Source organism: Sapajus apella, unplaced genomic scaffold (genome assembly GCF_009761245.1).
Source record: "Sapajus apella isolate SASKATOON/1434 unplaced genomic scaffold, GSC_monkey_1.0 scaffold3, whole genome shotgun sequence".
Taxonomy (NCBI): Eukaryota; Metazoa; Chordata; class Mammalia; order Primates; family Cebidae; genus Sapajus; species Sapajus apella.
The window spans coordinates 1,175,887-1,201,957 of record NW_022436943.1 but is presented as its reverse complement, the minus strand read 5'-3'; the positions used below and the strand labels follow the sequence as shown (position 1 = coordinate 1,201,957).

Genomic DNA, 26,071 nt, shown 5'->3' with positions numbered 1-26,071 from the left:
TCCTGGCTTCTAGTTCTAGAACAACCTCTATTTTGGTTGTGGTTGTTCTGTATGCTGATGGATTTGATTTGCTAACTTTTTTGAGGATTTTTATGTCTCTTCTTGAGCAATATCCCTGTATATTGTTTTTTATACTATGTCAACTTTTGATATCAGCAATTATGGTCTTAGAAAATTAATTAAGAAGTATTCTCTCCTCTTCTGTTTTCTGGAGGACAGGGAAATGAAGAAAAGAAAAAAGGAAAACAATAGATTTCCATAGTCCCTCTCAGCTTTAGCAGACTCCTTCACACTCCTTGAAGCCAGAAATAGAGGGCTTCTCCTTGTACTTTATCTCCACATGATATCCACTTCTGGGCTTTGGACTGCCATTAGTCTAGGATCAGGGGTTAGGGGAGGAAAAATTAGAAACTCATCACCATTTTGGTATTATTTTAAATTCTAGTCTTCTTCCTCAATCTACCTGTTACCATACAGTTTACAGAATTTTCAAATAGCTGCTCTGTGTAGGTTCTACAGCTGTTTTGTTGTTGTTTTTGTTGTTGTTGTTGTTGTTTGGCCAGATTTTGTAGCTGCATTCAGTGGAAGAGACAGGTTCCATCATTGCTAGAATGCTGAAACAATTTTTAAAAAGGAGTAGGCAACTAACATCATTAGATGTTTTTAAGATATATTAGATATTTTTCCTTTGTGGGGAGAGATAAACAAAACTTCAACAAATATACCTAGGTCTTGAAACTTCATTTTAATTGCTTTTCAAACTGGAAATGCCATGTGGGCAAATGTGCATGTGGAATTTGTATTACTTTTCTATTGATGCATAACAAATTACAACAAATGTAGCAACACAAATTTATCATCTCACAGTTCTATGGCCAGAAGTCTAGATGAGTTCAGCCAGTTCTCTGTTCAGGGTCTCAGCAAAATCAGACTGCCAGTTGGCCTGGTTTCTAATCTAGAGGCTCCTGGAAAGAATCTACTTTCAAACTCATTTTCGCATAATCTAGTTCCTTGTGGCTTTAATACTGAGGTTTCTAGTTCCTTATTAGCTGTTGTCCAAGGGTTGCCTTAAGCCCTAGGGACCACCCATTCATTCTCTTTGTCTCCTCTAACTGTGTATTTTCAAATAGCCTATCTTCAAACGAATTCTTTCTTCAGCTTGATCAATTCTGCTGTTAAGAGACTCTGATGCATTCTTCAGTATGTCAGTTGCATTTTTCAACTCCAGAATTTTTGCTTCTTTTAAATTATTTCAATCTCTTTGTTGTATTTATCTGATAGGATCTGAATTCCTTCTCTGCATTGGTTTGAATTTTGCTGAGTTTCCTCAAAACAACTATTTTGAATTCTCTGTCTGAAAGAAAGGTCACATATCTGTCTCTCCAGGATTGGTCCCTGGTTCTTTAGTTAGTTCGTTTGGTTAGGTCATGTTTTCCTGGATGGTTTTCATGCTTGTGGATGTTCATCAGTGTCTTGGCATTGGATAGGTAGGCATTTATTACAGTCTTCATGGTCTGGGCTTGTTTGTGCCTGTCTTTCTTAGGAAAGCCTTCCAGGTATACAAAGAGACTTCGGTGTTGTGATCTAAGCTTTTGGTCACTGTAGCCAAATCTGCATTAGGGGGCACCCCAAGCCCAGTAATTCTGTGGCTCTTGCACACTCACAGTAGTGCCACCTTGGTGGTCTTGGATGAGATCCAGAAGAATTTTTTGGATTACCAGGCATAGACTTTTGTTTTCTTTCCTTACTTTCTCTCAAACAAACAGAGTCTCTCTGTCCTGAGCTGCCTGGAGCTAAGGAAGGTAACACAAGCTCCATGGCCACCACAGTGCTGGTAGCCACTGTGTTGAGTCATACCTGAAGCCAGCACAGCACTGGGCCTCACCCAAGACCCATAATAACTCCTGCCTGGCTATCGCCTGTGTTCGCTCGAGGCCCTAGGACTCTATAACCTGCCAGACTTGTGTCCTTCCCTACAGGGCAGTGAGATTTCTCTGGTCCCAGGTACGTGCAGAGATGCTGTCCAGAAGCCAGGGCCTGGAGTCAGAAACCTTAGGAATCTACATGGTACTCCATTCTACTAAGTATAAGCTGGCACCCAAGCAATAACAAAAAAAGTCCTTCCCACTTTTCCCTCACCTTTCCACAAACAGTGGAGTCTCTCCCCATGGCAACCACCATCCCAGGCCTGCAGTGAGCACTGCCTGGCTACCACAGATGTTTCCACAAGGCCCAAGGGCTCTTCAGTCAGCTTGTGGTGAATGCTGCCAGGCCTGAGACTCTCCTCAAGGCAGTTCAGCTTCACTCTGGCTCAGGGCAGGCCCAGAAATGAAATGCTATTGAAGAACCAAGGCCTGGTATTGGGAATCCAAAGAAACCACTTGGTGCTCTTCCCACTGTGGCCTAGCTGGTACCTAAGCTGCAAGGCAAACTCCCCTTTACTTTTCTCTCTCCTTTTCTTAAGCATGAGTCCCTCCCTATAGCCACCATAGCTGGGAATGTGCTGGGTCACAATACAAACCAGCATATCTTTGAGTGTCTCACCCAAACCCAGTGGTGAGTATTGTCTGGGTGCTGCTGCTAATTATTTAAGGCCTAAGGGCTCTTTAGTCAGCAGGTGATGAATCCTGCAAGGACTAGGTCCCTTCAAGGCACAGGTTCCCTTCTGGCTCAAGATGTGTCTACAAATGTCATCTGGGAGCTAGGGCCTAGAATGGAGGCCTCAGGACTCCGCCTGGTGTCTCATCCTGCTGTGGCTGATCTGGTATCCAAGCTGCAAGACAAAATCCCCTTTACTCTACCTCTTCTCTCCCAGAGCTGTGAGCTGTGCTTCCTGGATTGGAGGATGGGTGGCACAAGCACTTCCTTAGCTGGCCCATCTGGTGTCTGGCTGGATTGTATGCCCCCCAAGTTCACTGGCTGCTACCCCAGCACAGAACCAGGACTTGCCCCAGAATTGCAGTTCTTGTGGCCTAGACTGCCTTTCACATTTATTTAGGACCCCAGAGTACTTTAGCCTGCAGTGGCAAGGCTTGCCAGAACTCAGTTTCTGCCCACAGATGGTTTTCCTGTGGCTAGGGCTGGTCTAAATGCTCCCTACATGGGCACCAGCTGAGCCCTGCCTGGTATTGATTTCCATTGTAATAGGGTAGCATGAGTTCCAGTGTCAAGGCCCACAATCACTGTGCTCTCCCTCCTGAAAATGCACAGGTTCTCTGTGAGACACAGCCATCCTTGGGTGGGCATGGAGGAGGACTGGCATTGGCAGTTCAAGACTGTCTTTCCTACCCTCTTCAGTATTTCTTTCAGTGATACTCAGCTAAAAACAGGTACTGTGATTGCTTACCTGATTTTTGGTTCTTATTGAGGTCCTTTTTTTTATGGATAATTGTTCATTTTGGTGTTGCTGTGGGCAGGATGATTGGTGGAGGCTTCTGTTCAGCTGTCTTGCTCTGCCTCCCCCCTGGCCTAGCCTTGTGAATCAACTTCTTGGAGAAAATGCTGAAGTAGTATCCTGCTGAGTAGACTGGTAAAGAAAGGGTATATTAGATAAAGGGAGCCATATGAACAAGGCCTAATGATATAACAGCATGGATTGGGGGAAGTGGGCTCTGCAAACTCAGATATTTCTGGAACTGTAAAGTATGAGGAGGTAGGCAAGGCCACAGATAAGGAAAGGCAAGAACTTTTTTTTTTTTTTTCACTCTGAGGAGCTTGGTCTTTTCTTTCTTAGGTAAGGAGGAGTCAATAAAGAATTTTAAGTAGGAGTGAGCCACTCAGGATTGCATTTAAAACAAATTATTTGGAAATTAGTCTGTGGAGACTGTATTAAATCAAAAGACAATGGATTTAATACAATTTTAAATTGTATTAAATTAAATTGATTTAATACAAATTTAATACAATCTAGATAGGGCAACCATTTAGGCAGCTTTATAATAACTGAATGATATCAAAGACATGGTGGAGGAAAATAGGGAATGGATGGAATGTTAGAGAGAAGGGGGTTGGAATCAAGCAATGTTTTAGAACTAAAATTGACAGAACTTAATCAGTTTTTGGCTTGGGACCAGAGAAAGAGGGAACGAAATGAGGAGTCAAAAAGTCAGATTTCTGACTAAAGCCACTTGGTGGATTATAGAGCCATTATCTAAGACAGGGAATACAGCATGTCTGAGAGGAGTTAATGGATTGTTTGGATAAATGAATTTGATGAGCCTGTGAGAATTAATCAGAAAATGGTGACAGACTTGTATTCATTCATATTTTCTTCATTACACCATTAAACATTGTGGGGGCCATAGGCTTTTGGCCCCCTAAAGGTTATCTGAAAAACTGACATGTAGCAGATTGATTAATAGAAAAACCATACAAATTTATTTAATGTATATACATGGGAGCCTTCAGAGTGAACACCCAGCATCTCAATAAGGTACGGAAGCTTATAAACCATCTCAAGGTCACAGAAAGAATGAAGGCTTGGATCCTGGTAAATGGGAAGGTTATGGGAAGGGATAGAACAGGAATTCTATTGAGGGGGCAATAAATGATTACTAGGGAGAATGACTGGATCACAGAACAGAGAATAACTTGTAAATATTTATATGTATAACTTAAATGACCTTGGGACAGTCTCTGTCTTGAAAAAGGGTCTATTCAGGTGTCATTATATTTTTGGCCGTCTTCCCTATAAAGTACAATGACATAACAAAGAGGGGAACAAGAACAATTTTTCTCCTTAGTGGGGCAGCTTCATCTTTATACAGATAGTGGAAATGTCTCTTCTAGTACTTGTTGACCTCTTAAGGGTTTTTAATGTAAAATACTCATCACACCTACGAACCATATTTTGAGATGAAATATTTGTACTTCCTTCAGCATTCAGTTAGTACTTCCTGTAGACCAAACAGTAGTTTAGGTAGAATATGAAAATATAGGACAGTCCAGAGCTTACAGTTCACTGAACTATAACAGATACCTAAGCGGGTAACTACAAAAATAATATAAATAGGTGCCTGATAATGGCAAAATGTAGAGGATATTCTAAAAGTAATGATGAGAGGCACCTCACATCAACAAGGGTCAAGAAGAACATCCTGGCAAAAGTGGCCCAAGGTCTGAGTCTCAAAAATAAAGTTAGAGCTTGGCACACTGGTGCACACCTATAGTCCCAGCTACTCGAGAGGCTGGGATATGAGGATCACTTGAGCCTAGGAGTTTGAGGCCAACCTGGGCAATATAATGAGATGCAATTTATGGAAAAAAGAGAAAGACAAGCAAGTAGCCAGAGTTATAAACAGGTTTTTTTTTTCTGTGTCCCTGGGACCACAATGGTACCTGAGATATGAGTGTAGTATCAGCAGCTTCAGTATTTACCTCTCTATGGATGCTTTGCCAGTCTGCAGTCAGGGAAATGGATTCCTTAGGTTCAGCAGTTGATTTATGTGGATATTTGGGCAACCTCCTGGGTAGGTTACTAAAGTGTTTCTACCAGATGAGTACTTCTGACCCTTCTTTAGGTTTTCATTTTATAAACCCAAGAAAAAGCAGACAGCTTCAGGATCCAACATCTAAATCTTCTTTCTACTTTAGCTTTGTTTTGTTTTTGTGTTCTATTGATCATTTGTTAAAATTGCTCTCTTTTTTTTTTCATTGTTGTTAAAGGTATTATTTTTTCGAGGCCACAAAATTTGGAAGCCCATATACAGGGATGCAGAGGCAAATGTGTGGGTCATTTTAGCCATCCAATTTATCTAAAATATTTTTCCCACCAGCCTCTTCCAGTACCCAAATTCTACAAGTCAAAAATAATGATGTTTTTCAACAAATGTTGCTGAAATAACTAGATAGCCACATACAAAAGAATGAAGTTGAACCCCTACCTCATACAATATACACACAAATGTTGATTCAGGAAAGATCATAGACCTACACATAAGAGATAAAACTGTAAAACTCTTAAAAGAAGACATAGGTGTAAATCTTTGTGACCTTGGGTTAAACAATGGTTTCTTGGTATGACACCAAAAACACAAGCAAAATAACAAACATATTGGACTTTGCAAAAATTAAACTATTTTATGCTGCAAAAGAGTGCAGATAACCTACAGAATGGGAGAAAATAGTTGCAAATCATATATCTGATATGATATATCTGATATGTATAAATCATATCTCTATATATGAAAACATAATAGTCTTATAATTTGTATCAAAAACATAAAAAGAACTCCTACAATTCAATAATAAAAGGATAAATAATCAAATTTTAAAATGAGCAAAGGGTTTGAAAAGATATTTATCCAACAATATATACAGTAAATAAGCACATGAAAAAATGCCAAACATCATTAGTAGTTAGGGAAATACAAATCAAAATCACAATGGGATACTCCTTCTCACCCACTAGGAAGGCTGCAGTCAAATATATCTTTGCAGTCCCACTGCTAGGTATATATTTCAGAAAATTAAAAGGCAAATTTGCACACACATATAGCAGCATTATTCATAATCGCTAAAGAGTGGAAACAACCCAAATGTTCATTAAGTGATAACGGATAAGAAGATTGTGTTATATGCTTATGTTGTGGTACTATTCAGCCACAAAATGGAATGAAGTATTGATACATTGATACATGGATGAACCTCAAAGCATTATGCTATATGAAGGAAACCAGACACCAAAGATCACGTATTATATGATTCCATGTAGAGACAGAAAGAAAATTAGTGGTTTCTTGGGGCTGAAGGGGAGAATGAGTGAGGAGTGACTGCTAAATAGTATGGGGGGGGGAGGGAGAGAGAGAGAGAGACAGTGTGTGTGTGTGTGTGTGTGTGTGTGTGTGTGTGTGTGTGTGTGTGTGTGTTGATTATAATCTGGGATGAGACAGTGGTAATGGTTACGTAACTGTGTATAGTAAAAACAATAAATTGTATGCTTTTAATAGGTAATTTTATGGCATGTGAATTATATGTCAATAAGGTGTCTTTTAAAAATAATTCCTTTAAATTAAGGTGTTTTTCCTTTTTAAAAACATGGGGAGAAAGAAATGTTTTAGTATTTTGTGCAGACTCAAGTGTCTGACCCTTTCCAGTGCACAAGTAGCTAGAAGCAAGACTCAGAGTTTTGCTAGGCCTGATAAGAAAACAATGTCCGGGCAGGAGGGAACTAACACAAGAGATGGGACCCTGAGAGAGCCTTGGTATCCAGGAGCAAACCCAAAGATCCTGATGTCTGAAGAAGGTGAGAAGGGACCGTGCTCTTGAAGATGGAGAATATTAAGTATGAGTGAATGCGTAATCAATCATGAAGCCTTGATGAGAACTTCTGGGTAGTCTGGGGGATCTTGCTTGTCTCACCTATGCCAACATCCTGGGGTGGAGGAGTGGCGCGAATCTTCCATTTGGCTGCTGCACTCTGGTCCACCCTGTGTACCGTTCCTTCAGAGGCAATCACCTTGGCTGTTGGGCTTTGAGGCCTGAGTGCCCACCCACAGTGGCAAGAGTGCCATGGGCCTCCATTGCAGTGGTGTGGTCGCAGGACCTCAGTGCCTTCCTGTGCACAGATGGCACTCTTCGCACTCTACCTGTGATGACTTGATAGTAGAGAAGTCCCTCAAGTCCTTCAAGGACAAGAACAAGAAACTCGTTATACAAGCTTATGCCGGGTATACAGCCCCACCCACCCCACAGAGGTGGTGGTGAAGAAGTCCCTCTGGCAGAAGCAGCAGGATGAGCTGAAGTGCTACTGCCATGGCTTCCACCTGCTGTGGAGCCACACCAAGATGGCGGCGCGCATGCTCTGGCGCATCCTCCCCAGCCACACCTTGACCAGCCAGGAGTGCAGGCAGTTTCTACGGATCTACACCACCCTCTTCCGCTTGGTTCAGTTCCTCATGTTTGTGGTGGTCCAGTTCATGGAATTCCTCCCACCCGTGACCTTGAAGCTCTTCCCCAACATGCCATCATTCACATTTGAGACCCAGTTCATCAAGGAGGAGAGGTTGCAGAAGGAACTTCAGGTCAGCCTGGAGCTGGCGAAGTTCCTCCAGGACACCATCAAGAAGAGGGTCTTGAAGAACAAGGCAGGCAAGGGCAGTGCCACCAGACTACTCTGTTTTTCCAGAAGATCCAGGAGATGGGGGAAGAGACCCAGCAATGAAGAAATCATGCGTTTTTTCAAATTATTGGAGAATAAGCGGACCCTGGACAACCTGTCACGGTTGCAGCTGATGGCACTGCGCATGCTGCTGGAGCTGCAGTCCATTGGCACCAACAGCTTCTGCGCTTCCAGCTCACCATGCAGCTATGTTCCATAAAGGGCGACAGCAAGCTGATTGCTAAGGAGGGGTGAACAGCCTGAACGTCAGGTAGCTGCAGGCAGCCTGTGGGGAGCGAGGCATGTGAGCTATACGTCAATGTCAGTTGTCAGCTATTCAGCATCAGCTGAAGCAGTGGCTGGACCTGCACCTGCATCAGAAGATCCCCATATCTCTCCTCATCCTCTCCCAGCCTATGTACCTCCTAGACACTGTCTCGCCAGCCAACCAGCTCAAGTCCATACTGCAGTCCCTCCCGGAGATTGTGGCAAAGGAAGCGCAGGTGAAAGTGGCCAAGGTAGAGGGCGAGCAGGTGGACAACAAGGCCAAGCTGGAGGCCATGCTGTAGGAGGAGGAAGCCATCCAGCAGGAGCACCACAAGGAGCTGCAGAAGTGCTCGGAGGTGGAAAAGGATGTCAAGCGTGAAGGTATAGAAGCTACTCCTCAAAGGCCAGGGGCCTAACTGCAGCCAGAAGTGCTTGACATAGTCCTATGGTCAGAGACGCTGAAGGACGCTGCCCCACTGCTAGAGAGCTCTAACGAGGAAGAAATAACTAAGGAGGAAATAGACATCCTCAGCAATGCCTGCTGTAAGCTGAAGGAGCAGAAGTTGCTCACCGAGGAGAAGATGGAGCCGGAGCTGCTGAAGGAGGACATGCAGGACTACAGCAAGGATTTGCAAGAGATGAAGAAGGAACTTTCAAACACCAGTGAAGAAACATGTGTAGAAGAATCTAAAGCCAGCAAGATACTGACCAAGAGGGTGCAGCAGATGATCAGGCAGATGGAGGACTTGATCTTGCACCTGGAGATGGACCAGCAGCTGGAAACTGGGCCTGGCCTAGGGCATGCCTCGGGGGAGAACACCATCACTGTTGCTGAGCTCATCAGCACCCCACTGTGAAGCAAGTCAGGCAGTCCAGAAAACAAGCTCACTAGCCTGGCCAAAGCACTGGATGAAGACAAGAATGGCAAGGGCAGCACTGACAACCTTGTCAGCATGATTGAGTTTGTAGACAAAGATGTTCACATCTCTACCAGCCAGGTGGCTGAAATTGTAGCAACCTTAGAGAAAGAGAAAATAGAGGAGAAGGCAGAGAAGGAGGCCCCAGAGCTGAAAAGCTAGAGCTGCCAGCCTGGGCACCCTTCCTCCTGCTTCCCGACTGCCCTGGCGAGGGCCGTGAGAGCAATTGCTTTGAGGTGATTTTCAGTGGCTCATGTAATTCCTTGGCTAGAATGGATCAGAGGCTTCCATAATCAAGTAAATTTTAATTTTCATCATTCCACGGAAATTCAGTCAGTCGAGAATCCTGGAACCCCTCCACAGAATCATGTTGGATCCACCCTGTGGTGTGGTGCAGCTGCCACAGCTGCCTAACTCCAGAGACTACTGGGCCAGGCTGGGGCAGGAAGGTGCCCCCTCATGTGTGCCCACCTGTCTTGGCTGCCTTGTCCCCAGGGAGGAAGAGAATGAGGACTGCATGGACTCTGCCCACACAGAGATGTCAGCTTTGCCCACCCTCAGAGACTCAGGAGACACAGCGCAGCCTCCTCAGGGCTGAAGATGCCTCCATTCGTCTGTGAGCCTTGATTTCTAGATATTGGTGTCAACAGATCTGTCTTCCTTCACACACAAAAAAAGAATATTACATATGATTTATAACTTAATAATATGCCTAATGACTTTGCTATTTCTAGCTTCATTTGGGGTTATATCTTCTGTTACATCCTCAAGCTCTGATGAAATGAACACTTGTTAGGGTCAGTGAAGCTCAAACATTCATCAAATACATAGATATGTAAGACACATTGTGCTAAGCACTGAGTTATAAAGATGTGTGGCATGCTCTGTCTTAATGTTGCTTGTAGTCTTTTGTCTTTTTGATAATATGAATAGAACGAGGTGATTTTAGATGAAATAAGAAGGTTAAAAACAATATGGCTAGTTTTTGTGTCAGGTAAGTAAGATACAAAGAACGACAACATCTGGTATATGGTACATATAAAATGGACTACAGATTTAAAGAAATATAAGTCTACCAGTGTTACATTGGTCAAGGTATTTGAACTTTTATCAATGCAGAGTGTAGGGAAAGGTACAGGGACTCTTCTGGTTTGCAACAGGTCATAACAGGGAAACACATTTTCTGCATAAATGATTAGAGAATGGTAGGGAAGGCTACTTCAGCCAGAAACTTGGATAAATATTTATCAATAATACCATTATTTGTGTCAAACATAGTTCTGGGTAGTAAGGAAAGCCCTTTTTTTTTTTTTTTGGAAGAAAGGCTAGTTTCAGATCAATAACAAAGTAGAGAAACTGCTTCATTTTGCCTTGGAGTGTTAGGGCAGAGTGGAAATGGACAGCCTTAATATCCTTGTATCAGGGCCACACATGGATATCAAGGCTGTCACAAGGATTGGCCAGGAATGTAGGCATGTATGTAGTCCAAGGAGAATTCTCCTTCAGGTAACAACATGGAAAGAATCTTTTAAGTGATGAGTAAGAGAGATATCATGTTCTGGTTATCCTAATGAGTCCATAATATGGAGCTTGGGACACTTAAATAGGAGCTTGACAGAGAAGTAAAGGCTTATATTCAATAAGAAAGCTTCAATAATTGTTTTTTTTTTTTACTTCTATAGCAGATATCAATTTGGATATATCAAAGCCTTTGAAAGCAAACCTGAGTTTCACCAAACTGGATCAGATAAACCTCTTTTTAAAGAAGATTAAAAATGCGCACAGTTCAGCACATAGTGAAGAGACTTCAGCCCTGCCCAACACCATGGCGAATAAGGATGATCTTCCAGTCTCCAAATATTACCGTGGAAAGTTGTCTAAACCCAAAGTTTATGGTGATGGAGTACAAAAGATTTCAGTTCAGGAAAACATGTGGAGAGCTGTTTCCTGCTTTCAAAAAATTTCTGTTCAAACTACTCAGATTGTGATCTCCATGGAAACTGTCCCCCATGCTAGTAAACCATGCCTGTTAGCATCTCTTTCAAACCTCAGTGGAAACCTTAGTGTCAAAGCAGCACAAAAAGTACCTGGTAAGTCACAGAAAAGGGGAGGGGGGGAGACAGGACAAGCAATATGATTTGTTAACATCTGAAAATGCATCATTTTCAAGATTTATATTATGTAGAAGTTAAAAGTTGTAAAGGCCATTAGAGATGAGGACACTTCTGTTTTGTGACCTTATTTTTAGATATAATTTTAGAACAAATCCTTTAAGTATAGATATTTCAATGTCTGAACAGAAATGTTTCTATCCTCCTCTTGAGGCATGTTCTTACGGGTGTCTTGAAAACTGTTAATTGCTAAATTTCCTTTTACCTAAAACAGCTATAGTGGAACAACAGTATATAAGTTTTGTGAACCATTAGAATAGTGGTTCTCAAAGTGTGATCTCAGGACTAGCAGCATCAGGATCACCTGGGAAATTGTTAATTCTCAGACCCCACCCATGACTTACTGAATCCAAAACTCTGGGCATGGAGCCCTGAAATCTGTGCTTCAACGAGCCCCACAGGTGATTCTGAGGCACAGCATTAAGTCACTGGTAACTGTTTACTTAAAAAAGAAAAGTTGCTTTGGTGGCAGATATGCTACACAAAGTATAACAGAAGCCAGGATTCAACTTTGTAAGAATGCTATTGAGGCATTTTATCAGGCAACAACACCTGGCAAGGCAAAGCTGTGCTTCTGTGCCTAGCCTAGCAAAGGGAGGGACAGATCCTGCAAACTGAATGTCATCGATGAGAGGAGAGGTGAGAAATCAACCAGCAGTGACATCTACATTTGCCTCTTCTGTTACCATGACTAAATTCTTACATACTTTTTCAAAAAGAGTGGGCAGAAGGATTGTGAGGAGGGGAAGAGGAAAGGCAAGACACAGGTGGGAAATAACAGTTTTCAATCACAGAAACTGCTACTGTAAAATTTCAGGGCATAAGGCCAGAAATTTTGCTCTGGAAGTAAATGTAGCAAAAGGGAACCATATCTTTTCCCACTTTAATTTGTGGAGGGAAATAGGGGATTGGGGATAGTGTAGGGGATAAAGTAAATCCTTATATGCAACTTAGTTGCTTATCAAAAAGTAATTAAATGGCAGCTGCAGACTAACTGTAACTTAGTTCCATATAGCCAGTTTGGGCTCAGTAGTTGAAAGGAAAAGTTTTATAGCTGAGAAGTGTGAATTTTAGGCCAAAACGGATGATTTATTTCTTTCTCACCAGAAATATTTGTGACCAAGCCAACTAAAAGCTCTGTGTTTTGTTTTTTTTTTAATTGTCTTAAAAGTTGTGAGTGAAAAAGGTAAGGTCCATGGGACATGAAAGACTATGAAATACTGAAGTATCTGATGTATCCACAAATAAACTGCAACCCAGACAACACTGGGCCTATTCCCATGCCTTTCCAATTGTCCCTCAGTCATAGCAGGGAAAGGTTAAGACTCAAACAAAATGGAAGAATTTAAACATACTGTACTCACTTCCAGGTCCTTTTTTTTTTCATCCTCATTGCTTTGTTATTCATTTGATACTCATATTTTATCCGTGTTTAATGATGTCTGTCTTTCGTAAACATCTCTACAATATTAAGAAACCCTTCTCTCACTAAGCTGTATGAATTAGTAAACTCTAGTTTTGGAACTTGTTTTTTTCCCCTTTATATAGGAAAAACAACATACCCTTAATCCTTTTACAATTATGTTCTTAAATCTAGTTAAACACAAAAATGGCAACTATAGCTTTGACTAAACATGCTTTATACAGCTCTAACATGCAGGGTCCAGCAAATATTTTAAAGTAATTATTTGCATCAAATCAAATCTCAGTTGAGGTTAGCTACTTAATAGGAACAATTTTGTTATGAGACTATAATGAACACCAAAATATATTTTTACTGCAGTTTTTTCTTTATGCATACTCAAACAGTTTAGGATGATAACAAGTGTAGCAAAATAATAATAAACTGTAATTACATGAAATTAGACTATATTAACTTCTAGTTATAAGGACTGATTTCTCGGGAAATTGTGATTAAGAGATTGGTACATATTTTTTCAAAAAAATTATTTTAACTGTATTTTTATAATAAAACATAATTTAAGCTTTGAACATTAATTTCATTTTGTAGTCAAATGTCTTAAAAATTCATGCTTTGCAATTTGGATAAAATATATGCAAACATATATTCAAAGTATAATTTTGGTAAGTGGTAAAAAACTATCCACCACCAAAAAGCAAATATACTCACATAAAAGCACCCTACCAGTAGTCATATTTCTTTTTGTAGTTTTCAAGTGACATTGTTCTACATTCAACTGAAATTTTTTATACTGTAGTATATTTTTGAGCTCAATGAAGTTAATGTCAGATTTTTATAGTTTGAATCTAATACAGAAATGCCTAACTGTGTCTTTGATTTTACAGTTTATATAACTGTTGTGACCATCTGCAGCAGCTGCACTTTTCAAAATTATTTGCTGAACCAAATTGAGCACAGTGACAAAAGTAGTCATCTCAGATGTACTATTAAACAGAAAGAAAAAGGAGCATTGCCTTGGTACAGTATAGCCATCTGCTGTACAGATGTTATTGTATAGAATGACTTCAGATAAAATAATTGTAGAAAATTTTCATTAAAACCTCAACAATTTGCACTTGTTTATGCGAATCTGCATAACTCCCCAATGAGACAACACACTTGGGGTTTCTTTGGTTCTCACTCACTTTCTCTTTGATCCTTTTTGATGTGCTGACTTTAATAAACACAGTCAAAAACACTGTGCAAAAACATCATGGAAAAAACTACAAAGGAACAATTATAGCAGCAGAAACTAATCCCTAACTTACGCAAGCTATTTTTAGTGAAGTATTTTTTTAACACTCTTTATGTGACAGTGTTATATAAACAGGGTAAAACAGTCCTTTCCAGATGAGTTTTAATTTAGGAGCCGAAATAGATTTGTAATGCTAGAGGAATCTTATGTGCTAAGTAATATCTAGAGAAACACCATTGAGAATGTGTTTTAGGTATGTTTTCTTATTTTTCAAAGGTAGAAAAATATTTGAGTTCACCTAATGATTATATTTTTTTATCATCTAAACTGTCATAAGCTTACTGGAAGTGTATGCGAAAGGAAATAATATGATCGAAAGACATAAGTTAATTTTTCTCCCCTGAACATTCTCAATACATTTAAATAATCTGTGCTTTCATATTTATTTACTGATTTTTAAAACTAAATATTTATAAATGATTGACTGAAGCAGTTAAAGGAATTATTACTTGGAATGAAGCAAAATGGTTCAATATTTTCTACTTTACAAAAAATATCTACTAGTTCTTCTTAGCCTCCTGCATTATTCTTTGACCCTAAACTATGGGAGTTTCATGGGATTTGATTTTTTTTTTTTTAATTCTACTCTGCAGATACTGGTGTAGCAGTGACTTACAATAACCAAACCCTTACTTCTGTTAGAATACTTATGTTATCTCATGAATCTTTGGTAAAATGACCCAAAAGTTCTGATTTCAGTAGATGTAATGCCTATATTTTTAAAGTTGGTATATAATACAGCTGAAAATCCTATGATTGTATTAAAAGTACATATCCTTTAGAAATTATATTTTAAAATATTTTAAAGCAGATAATATTTCTTTTGCTATTCATTAAATTTATCCCATTCTATAGTATTTTCTTAAAAAATAAAATAAAAGCTTTCCCTTACATGTACATACAACACAATCTTTTTTGCCATTTGAAGTATATAGCTATAAATTGTGAACTGGCAGTGTAGCACTTTCCAGAGGCAGGGTGGAGAGTGAGCTACAGACTTTAGCTCCCCTTGTCAGAGTAAATTATGGCTCTATTTGGGCGGCACTCCTTAGATTTTGACAAGCGAACACAGTTCAGAGCTGTGAAATAGCTGTACTTTAGGCTGCCTTGCTCTTTCTTGGGGGCACTTAGATTGGCAGCCTCTGTGTATGTAGATAAGGAAAAGGAAAATAGAACATGAGCGAGTTAGATGAAACAAAAGATTGGGGGAAGAACCGTAATAAGGTCATCTTGGCTGGCATTTTAGTCAGAATTCAGAAGAATTTAGACAGATCCCCTGCCATAAGGACTTGGGTGACTTTCCACCCAAGCCAAAAACAGTGAGTTGAACTCCTGCTAGTCAAAGGGCTATGGCTTATGTAACTTTCACTACCCCAGCCTCTGTCATCCAGATGTACTTATCTTTTTGAATAAACAAAAGTAGAGAGAGAAAGCATGCCACATTATTTTTCACATACGCAAAATGTCTCTTCTAACAGTCACTGAATTCAGGACCAATAACATGTAAAGAACCTAAAGTTCCTTTTCATGTATTGAAAAGTGAAACCAGGTCATTAATTGATAAAAAGTAGAGCTCTAGCTTTTCATTCTATAGTTAACTGGATTTCCTAAGGAAAATCTTATAAAGCGTTGTCATAACCTTTGGATACTGCAGAGATGCAAGTTAGCCTAAGGGGAAATAAAACATTAAATTAAATATGACTACCTAAAATAATATCATGCAATAACCAGCCAATTACAACATGCAATAACCAGCCAATGACAACATCCCAAAGTCTTTTGTTACTTTTAGAAAGAAATAACATCTCTGTCCAATGCCTGAACAATAGGAAGTGAGTTCTTGGACAGTTAAAGCCAGAGGACAAACTTAACTTTTAAGCAGCCACTGAGGATTGAAGTGGAAGTACAGCTTGTAGACAGCTACACAAATCACTAACAACTCTTAGTGAATATTGGGTGTGGGCATCAGGGTCCTGTCATTTTTGACACTATGTCCCAAGTAGCTTAAACCCAACACTCAGGGAAAGGTGGAGACCTCATTGGCTCTGTAACATCTGGGATTTTATTTGTCATTTTGGCATACCCCACAAGTGCAAAAGAAAGAGTAAAAGGGGATTATCTTGACAATGAAATGAGTTACTGAATCTTGTGATAATGAAAAGCAGAAGAATTCTAATGCCTTTCTATAGTCCCTGAGGTAGAGGTGCATTTATAGTTTTGCAGAAGTAAAATGTAGGCGGGAAGAACAGATGGCGTAGAGTCCATGAAACATGACACCTCCCCCTCCCAGGACTGAGTACCACTATTAATACTGATCAGATTCCCCCCTATTACTTTATAACAAGGTTCAAAGTTGCTACTGATAAACTGACATGTATTTCTTTTTTTACCCTTAAATTACCTGTAGATTACTGATAATTTTTGACTATGATATATTTTTGTATATCCTGGTGAACCTTGAGGCATTCAACAAAAAATAGAAGAGGAATTTCTAAAAATTGGATGGGAAATAAGTAGAACAAGTAAAATTATCTTAACGTTTTTCAAAATAATATCCCATCTCATTTTTCTAATATGATGAGAATAAAAACCATAAATGTATTAGATACTATAATTCTCCTGTCCTCCTCTTAGAAATTATATGCAGTGGAGAAGACATCTCAACATACAAATTGTATTATCTTTGCTATAACTGTTATGTGACTAGACTAGACATTATTAATTACCACTACCTTAGAAAAGATCTTTTTCACACCCTCAAGAAGAGAGATTAAAAATTATGACTGTTTGACATTGTTAAAAAACACTAGTAGATTTGTGCTGCTCAGCTGTATTTACATAGTCATTTAATGTTTTGTTTAGCCAAATTATGTAAATACAATATTTTACATCTTTTATTTTGGGATAGATATTCATTGTCCTGTGATAAAGAGCTTGTACATCTCTTAAAATGTTCTTTATGTACATTTTTTGTTTGAGTGTTATGTGGTTGCAATAGCTGTTTTAGATTCCAAAGGAAAGCCTTTAAAATACATAGGATAGTAACCTCAGAGATATAGAAGATATCCATTAAGTTGAGTTTCTAGTGTATGTATTTCAAAGCTGCATAAAAATAAAAGTTATCTAATAAGCAGCAAACTTAGGATATCAGAGCGATCTCATGTGCTGTGGGGTAGTGAACATGATGTACCTGCCCAGCCTTTCGTAGAGGGAGATGAGCTCATTTTAGAGAGATAACCATCTCTGACTTTTTCTTCTGATTCATCACTGACCTGAACTCCATTTGAACCTTGTTAGACAAAAAAACAAGCAGAATTCCTGGCCCAAACTATAAAATATAATTAAGCCCTTTTGAAATGATGTGTAAAAGAACATTGCTGTACCCCCACTTATAACCACCACCACCACCACCGCAACCAATAAAGTTAAATCAAGCACTGCCTGTAATGGATTAAAATAATAAATGTTCCTGGATTTCAGTGTTTGAAGTACTTGAAGAAAACAGGCTCCCAGCAGCCGGGGTAGCTGAATGCAAGAGAGACATTTATTAATGACGAGTTCAAGGATTTGGCCTGTTTAAGATCATTACTTTCTGTTTACCGTGTGTTACACATCCCTTGTATTTTTACACAGCCCACATGTGTCCACATGCAATAATGAAAAGCTTTTTCCCAACAAAAGAATTGTTAATTGTGTAAATATGGTTCTCTTGGGGAATATGAAATCTTCGTAAGACTCTGCTCCCTTCTAATGAGAAATCCTGTGTAGTCATTATAGTCTTCCATGTAAATTCACCTTCAAATCTTATCTTTAGCCAAATTAGTCATTTCTCGTTATTGGTTTTAGTTACCAAATTCCAAACTTAATCTAGACTCTTTGCTAGAAAACTGCTGGCCTCAGGGTATTTGTTTTAGAATTGTGTCCCGTTACATTGGACCTTGTGTGTCCCATGTACTCTAGAAAAGAAAAATCAGTGCTTTTTCTTTTGTCTGCTTCATATGATAAAGAACCTTTTCTCTGGATTTATTAACACATTTGGAAAAAACAACTGATACAGGTTTTACATATACACATATTAAAGCATTGTGTTTCTTGGGAAGGATTAAAAAAAGGGCCTTTGAGATAACAAAAATGCTGTCGATCAACATGCTGCTATCTCATTGTATAAAATGTTATTGGAGAAGAAAGTTTCCAGCCCTAATAATTAAGTACTAGAGACTTTTTTCTTAATAGCCTCTCCTTTGCATCCTAATGATAGCCCTTATTAGTTTAATATTAAGTGAAATGGACAAGTATTGTGGCCCCAGCCCACAGACTGTGGAAAATAAAAGATTAGAAGTAAATCTCTATCCCCCACTCGACTGAATTTATGACAGCATTTAGTTTTGCCTGTGGTCACAGCAAATTGCCCCCTTGCCCATCTAAGCCAGTAGGCTGTTCGCTAGGAAAGCTTCTAGCAAAGCAACCCTGACAGTGATGAGTAACTGACAACATATCTTAGATGTTCTTTTACTCCCTGGTTGGTCCACTGGACTTGTTAGCTGTGTTGACATAACCCACTGAGGCTGTGCAAGAGAACTGAGGACAGGGAAAAGCATTTATTTACAACCCAGTTACCAACTGGAAAAATGAAATTACTAAGAACTAATAGCAGTAGTTTGTATAAAGCAACATGGTGCTGAAAAGAGGCAGACAGAATCTGCATCCCAGCCCTGCTACTTACTGACCAGTTTGTTGTATCAAAAGTCACTCTGTAGTGCATTTCCCATATGAAGGCAAAAATATTTAAATCATAGACTTTGAGAGGATTCGGTGACTTAAAGTATGCAGAGTACCTGGCACATTGCTTGGCACAAATTAAGTGCTGAGTAAATACTGGTCTTTTTATATACTCCTTTCCCTGAAATCAGACCACATGAATATGGAGGTCATAGATTATTAAATATCACAGCTGAAAATTACCTTAAAGGTCATCCTTTTTTTTTTTATCACTAACCTTTATTATCTTTTTCTGCCATTGACCTCATGGTCCAGACACATTGTATTTGGTATTAGATAGCTAACTATACCAACCTGATATAGTTGTAACCAAAACAAACAAAACTTTAGAACACCTCTACAACCTAGTCTCAGACAAATTCATCATTTCTTTTAGGCTCCTAGGAATACTAAAAATCACTTACAGATCACCATTACTATGTGGGACCCACTAAGTGTTAAGGACCCTTGGGTTGAAGTACACGGAGCTGGTCTTAACTTCTTCATTGAGTAGAGAATGGAGAGGTTAAGCAGTTTGCCCAGGGATACCATGGTGGAGCTGAAATTATAACACACATCTCCTGGCTGCTGGCCTTTCTGTTATATCAATCTTTCAAAACCTGGATTATGTAGATAGATCAAAACCATTTTCTAAGGCATTGCAGTCAATTACTTAGCAAGTCATGTTGTTTTCAACATTATTTGAGTAAGTTTATACCAATTTTTCCATCCATGTGACTTACTTTAAAAAAAAAATTGATTCTGCATTAGTTTCCTTGCATAATTCAATTAACCAGCTACTGTATTCATCCCAGAAACTTTTCAAGTATGTATTTGCTGCTATTCTTTCCTGTGTAAGAAGCTTGTCATACACTTTCCAGTATGTACAGTCAGATCTGCCAGTTTTTTTTTTTTAACATAGCCACATGATCCAATCAAGTTTTATTTTTCTAATAAACTAACACAACTGTAAAAACAGTGAGCATGGTGGCAGATTGGCCGGAAAAAAAGAGGCAAAGCATATCCACCATCACCCTTTGGTATTTTTAGTTTTTGTTTTTCCAGAATCCTAGAGTTCTAAAGCATTTCATAAAAAATACCTTTCCCAGACAATGACCATGTGTGAGTAGCCAACTCAGTAGACATTTCATCTTTCATAACAAATTCTGCCTTTCTTTATGGGAAAGAAAAAACTCCTCTTCCAGCTATTTGTTTTTCCATTTTCTTATGTCCAAATAAAAAGGTTTGAATTAAACTAGGGGGTCCCAGCTTTTACTCAACGGTAGTGACTAAGTCATAGTCCCTGGGAAATGGAAATCTCACCTATGAGAAGTCATCAGGTGCTTTGAGAAGGGAAACATGTTAGTAGGCTGGCCACCCATTTGGTCTATTATTTTGATCACTAGACCTTTAAGTTCATTTGTTGGGGAATACTGGTACCTTTTACAGCTTAAATGTCAGTGTCCATGTAGTTCTCTGACTGGTTTTGTTATGTTTTGTCCCATATATCATTTCTTCTTGTATTTTAGTTTACTATATTAACAGGTACTACGTGTGTGTGTGTGTGTGTGTGTGTGTGTGTGTAGGCTTATTACAGAATTAAATATAATTAAATATGATCTGATTAACTTACAGATTCTGATCAAGTTGGGGGAAACACGTTTTTTTCGTGGTTAGAGCACACAATTGCCATTTTTATTTGCTTCAACATACTTGGATGAAGGAATGGAAGACTTTATTTTTGAGGGATTGGTTATGTCTTCATAGACAATACTTACAAAATGTTGTCATTTTCACATTCTGAGGTTTCCTGATGCTTCACTGTTATGCAGATCAGCTTCTGGATGTATCTAACACATGCTTGCTGATTTTCTAGTAGCCTTAGATTACTTACAGCCGGATAAAAAATTACCTGGATGGGCTTTGCTAGCAATGTCATCATTGACTACTCTTTGTAATGATATATAGAAGCTTGATTTAGATTGCATTTTGCTTAGTCAGCATGTAGAAAGTAGGAGCCTTGCTAAGGGTCTAGTAGATACTGACAATATGGAGCTGGCAGCACTTCGTAAACATTTTTCAAAAGAAGTGGTTTGCATTTATTAGTCTTCTGAAGGAGTATTTGAAAGATCATGAAACCACTTGTTCCTTGAAGTAAAATTTTATGCTCAAAGTATTCAAACAAAGCATGATTGGTTCTGTTCATCACGCCAGTTGTTTCTGAAATTATTTCTCAATGTTGCTACACTTCATTTAGTTTAATTAAATATCTGCAATTAGTTTGCTAAAACTTAAAAGATAAACATAGATTTTTGAAAAAATTCAACAGAAAAATTCAGCAGAAAAGCATTCTTTTGAAGGAAAGGAGGTAGAGGGAAGAAGCCATACTGCATACTTGGTCAAAGTGACTTGATCACATAATTGCTAAATGTGATTCTTTTGAAGGAAAGGAGGTAGAGGGAAGAAGCCATACTGCATACTTGGTCAAAGTGACTTGATCACATAATTGCTAAATGTGACATGGGATCCTGAGTGGGTTCCTGGAACAGAAAAAGGACATTGGAGGAGAAACTGGTGAAAAGGAGAAAAGGTTTTAAAATTAGTAGTCTTGTATCACTGCCAATTTACTGGTTTTTGAGAATCATAATCTGATTTTATGTAACTTACTAACATTGAGAAGCTGGGAGAAGGATGTCAAGTTTGCTGAAAGCCTAAAATTTTTTCAGAATTTAAAATTTTTAAAAATGACCTGATCAGCAATTAGGTAACTTTAATAATATTCATGCTTTTAAAGTATAAGCGATAATTTTAAATCCCAAACTTTTGAATCATATTTTTGAAAAGTTTTTCTTTATTATCTTTGGAAGTTTAGGGAGAAAATACAAGTAGAGAAAATGTAGAGGGCGATTCATCAAATGCCTGTATACTCATGAGCTAGAACAAATATAAACATTTTGTCTTATTTGCTGTAAACACAAACACACAGAGAACTTTGCAAAATTATTCAGGCCTTCTCCAGTGTTCCAATGTTGAGAAGGTAGTTCTTTATAATTTTTACTTGTAGGCATTTTGTCCAACAGTGCATTTGTCCCCCTAAGAAAAACACATGCCTTAACTCACTTTCTGTTGCCATTTATGCCAGGTTGTTGAATGTATAAATATCTAGTTACATGAAGTCTGAGTAGTCTCTGTGGCCCTAGGTGTATGTGTGTAGTAATATGTAAGTATCAAGGTCATGAAAGACAAAGCTGGGTGATCTGTCGCAGATTCAAGAAGACTAAGAAGTTTTGATGACTAAATCCAGTAGGGATCCTGGGTTGAATCCTAGACCAGAAAGAGGAAAGTAGTGGGGAAAATGGCAAAATTTTAAAAAGATGTATAGATTATTTAAAAGTATTACATTGATTTGGATTTTCTGATTTCAGTATTTGTACTAAAGTTACATAGCTTGGTGAAGGGCATACAGGAACGTTACACAGTATGTTTTTGCAATTTTTAGGAAGGCCCAAATTTTTTTCAAAAAAGAAAGATTTTTTTTTTTTTTTTTTTTTTTTTTTTTTTCAAAGTGAGGGGACCTGGAGTAGATGATTTCTAGATCTCTTCTATCCAGACTTGTTATGTTACAGTGGTACAAAATGAAACCAAAGATGTAAGCTCTTTTATTTCCTGTCTACCAATTAAGAAACATGTTGAGACAGCCTGAAAAATAGGATCCGATTCTAAACTGTCAATTCAGTTCAATGGAACATGTCCTGAATAGCTGCTGTTGTGCCTAGGACTACACTGAATAACCTGGTCTTTGCCTCCAGCATGGTCACTACTTGAGCTTGAAGATGGTATGATCTTTGCTCTGAGTTACTCACATTATTCAGATGTCCCTTCTTTGATGTTTTAAAATAATGGAATTGGAGAGAATGAAATAGAAATTGATAAGCTTTGGAAATTTGTCAAAGGAAATAAGAGCCTTCAAAGAGGGCCTGAAATTTTTCAATCTGGGTGCCTGAATAGATAATGATAACCATTAAATAAGATAAGCAACCTAGGAGGCCTTTGGTACAAGGATTCAATATGACTATCACATTAATATTACCACCAGATAATTAAGTATGTCAATATGGGGTTATACAAAGATATGTGTATTTGAAATCCTGACATTCTGTTAATGCCTGTTTATTAAATAATTACAGTGAATTAAGGCTATACTTTTATTCCTTTATGACAAATTTCTGGATGATGAATAGATATATTTCATTTAGTAAATACTTTTAGAAGTTTTAAATATTTTAGAAAAGTAGTGCTGTTAAGTCAGAAAATTATGGCTTATGTTATGGACTCTGTTCATAAAGATTTTTTTTTTTAATTTCTGGGTATTTTGGGGCCTGTTTCTTTTATTTTCTGGAGTGTTTTTTTTTTGGCTTATAATATATGTTTATTTAGGCTAAGTGAAAGCTTCGAATCAGGATAATTGTAAATGAAACAGTAGTTTCAGTTTCACAATTTGATGAAAATTTTTAAGAAATTGATTTCCACCATGATTATTTTTAAACAAAAGTCTTATCTCTAATGCTTTTGTGGGTGTGCTGCCTTCTGTGGAGGATTAGAGATTGAATATCTTATTTCTGCAGTAGGAATATACAACATATATGAAATTTGCAAGTCTCCACAGAATTGAGAAGTCAATATGGTTACTGTACTTTGAAACATGTGTATACTATGGGCCTAAGGTGTTTTTTAATCTTTAGTCTTTTTAGGGATCAAATATCATTAGAAAAATAAGCCATGGGCATTACAAACGTGGTCTGGTGAAATTCAATATTCACTATGACAATTTAGAATATGAGCTCCTTGGGCGGAAAGTTAACTCACCACTCTAACTTTGCATCTAAATATCTTAAAATGTGCCATTGGTTTTATGAAAAGGTTTTGATCTACATTCCTATTTTAAGTTCAAAAGAAAACCTACATTTTAAAGTGTATTCCTTTTCTGGGTATATTTACTTTGAACTATAGCATATAGTTTTTCTCATAAATCTAACCTGCCACTATCTGTTTTTAAGACTTTGTAAACTTCAAGTGGTTATGATGTGTGAAGTTTGGATTAAACTAAAATTTTTCGAAAACACATGTTACATATTTTGATTGTTTTGAATTTTAACATGGGCTGGTAAAAAACTTAAGTGTCTAGTGGAGTAATACACTGTACTCTGTTACTGTAGGAAATCACAGAAAAATTACCCTTTCCCATCATGTTAACAATAGACAAATGAAGCAGCTGTTCTTATTCTTAATGTAGTTGTTTGAAAAACTTGCACAATTTAATGAAAATGTCTCTACTCATAAAATTTAAAATGCTCACACATGGAAAAAGTCATAATGTTTTGGCAAATATTACTTTGTTAGGAATGTGAATGAGGTATACCTGCTTCGTAACTAGAACTCTATATAAATGGCATGGAACTGTGGTGGACCGCCAACTGAGCAAGAAGACTCTGACAAAGGATGAATTAATAATCTTAAAAAATACAGATAGTTCCTTCCCAAACATTTGTTTGGTAAGGATGAATTATATACTCTTCTCTATTTCTTTTTTTTTTTTCAGGCATAATTTTTGGTTCATCATTTCTACTCAGTATAAATGATTTTCTCCTTAAAACAAGCCTCAAAGAAAGAAGTCGCATTCTGATAGGACCGTGTTGTGCTACTGCCAATCTGGAAGCTAAATGGTGTAAACACAGTGGCAATCCAGGCCCAGAACAATCCATACCAAAAATATCCATTGACTTAAGAGGAGGTCTGCTACAGGTCTGTGGGTATTGGGCCTACCATAGGTTATTAACTAGCCTTTGTTCATTTTTGAACTGTTTCACTAAATTTCAAATCTTTGTGTGGTAAGAAAGGGTATTTGTCAGATTGCTACTTATTAAATTTTCAACAAATTTATTGAGATATAATTCATATACCAGGCAATCTACCTATTTAAAGTATACAATTCAATGTTTTTTAGCATATTCACGGAGTTGCACAATCATTACCACAATCAATTTCATAACATTTTCATTACCACCAACAAAAAACACATATCCATTAGCAGTCACTTACCATTACCCTCTAACCCCTTCATCAGGCCTAGGAAATCACTAATCTACTTTCTATCTTCATGTATTTGCCTACTCTTGACATTTCATGTAGATAGAATCATATAACCTATGGTCTTTTGTGAATGACTTCTTTCACTTAGCGTGTTTTCACAGTTCATCCATGTTTACCAAGTGTCAATATTTTATTCCTTTTTATGGCAAATAATAATCCATTATATGGATATACCATATCTTATGTATTCATTCATCAATTGATAGACATTTGGGTTCTTTCCACTTTTGGCTGCTATGAATAATGCTGCCATGAACATTTGTGTATGACTTTTTGTGTGGACATACATTTTCGTTTCTCTTAGATATATAATTAGGAGTAGAATTGCTGGGTCAATTTTTTTTTTTAATGTGTAGACTTTTTTTTTTTTGAGACAGGGTCTTGCTCTATCACCCAGGCTGGAGTACAGTGGTACGATAATAGCTCACTGTAGCCTCAATCTCCCGGGCTAAAGTGATCCTCTTGCATCAGCCTCCTGAGTAGCTAGAACTGTGTACCACCACTCAGCCAGTGTTTTGTTTTTATTTTTTCTCAGAGATGAGGTCTATGTTGTCCAGACTGTAGACTTTTCTAACTATTAATACAAAGTAGTCACTCTGTTGCAAGTACAGTGTCACTAGCAATAAATAAGAACCAATTTCTTATATTAAGTATTTTACATGTTATGATACCTGATTTCAACTCTTGATAAATTAGTCACATTGCAACCTCTTAATGCATTTGTCTTAGCAGCCAAGTATAGAATGTTGAAGACATCCAACTTATTTCTTATTTTTATTTGAATGTATTTTAATCTAATCTTTATGTACCTTGATGCCACTCTAAACTTGACACAAATCCAAAATCCTTGAAAGATTCACAGTGATAGAAAATTAAAATAAATTATTGCACAATAATAAAGACATTAAACATGAATTTTCTTTTCTTTTCTTTTCTTTTCCTTTCTTTCTCTTCTCTTCTCTTCTCTTCTCTTCTCTTCTCTTCTCTTCTCTT

At 37.9% G+C, this 26,071-nt stretch overlaps 1 protein-coding gene and 1 pseudogene across 1 annotated transcript in view; both read left to right on the top strand.

Moving 5' to 3' along the window:
• The window catches only part of VPS13B (vacuolar protein sorting 13 homolog B), an 823,218-nt gene that overhangs the window by 651,115 nt on the left and 146,032 nt on the right, over positions 1–26,071 (top strand). Inside the window, exons 36-37 of the mRNA XM_032247702.1 lie at positions 10,965–11,372; positions 24,528–24,730. Of these exons, the coding sequence (XP_032103593.1) occupies positions 10,965–11,372; positions 24,528–24,730 (611 nt within the window). The remainder of the gene's footprint in view (positions 1–10,964; positions 11,373–24,527; positions 24,731–26,071) is intronic.
• Positions 7,150–10,958, top strand: LOC116528388 (annotated as a pseudogene).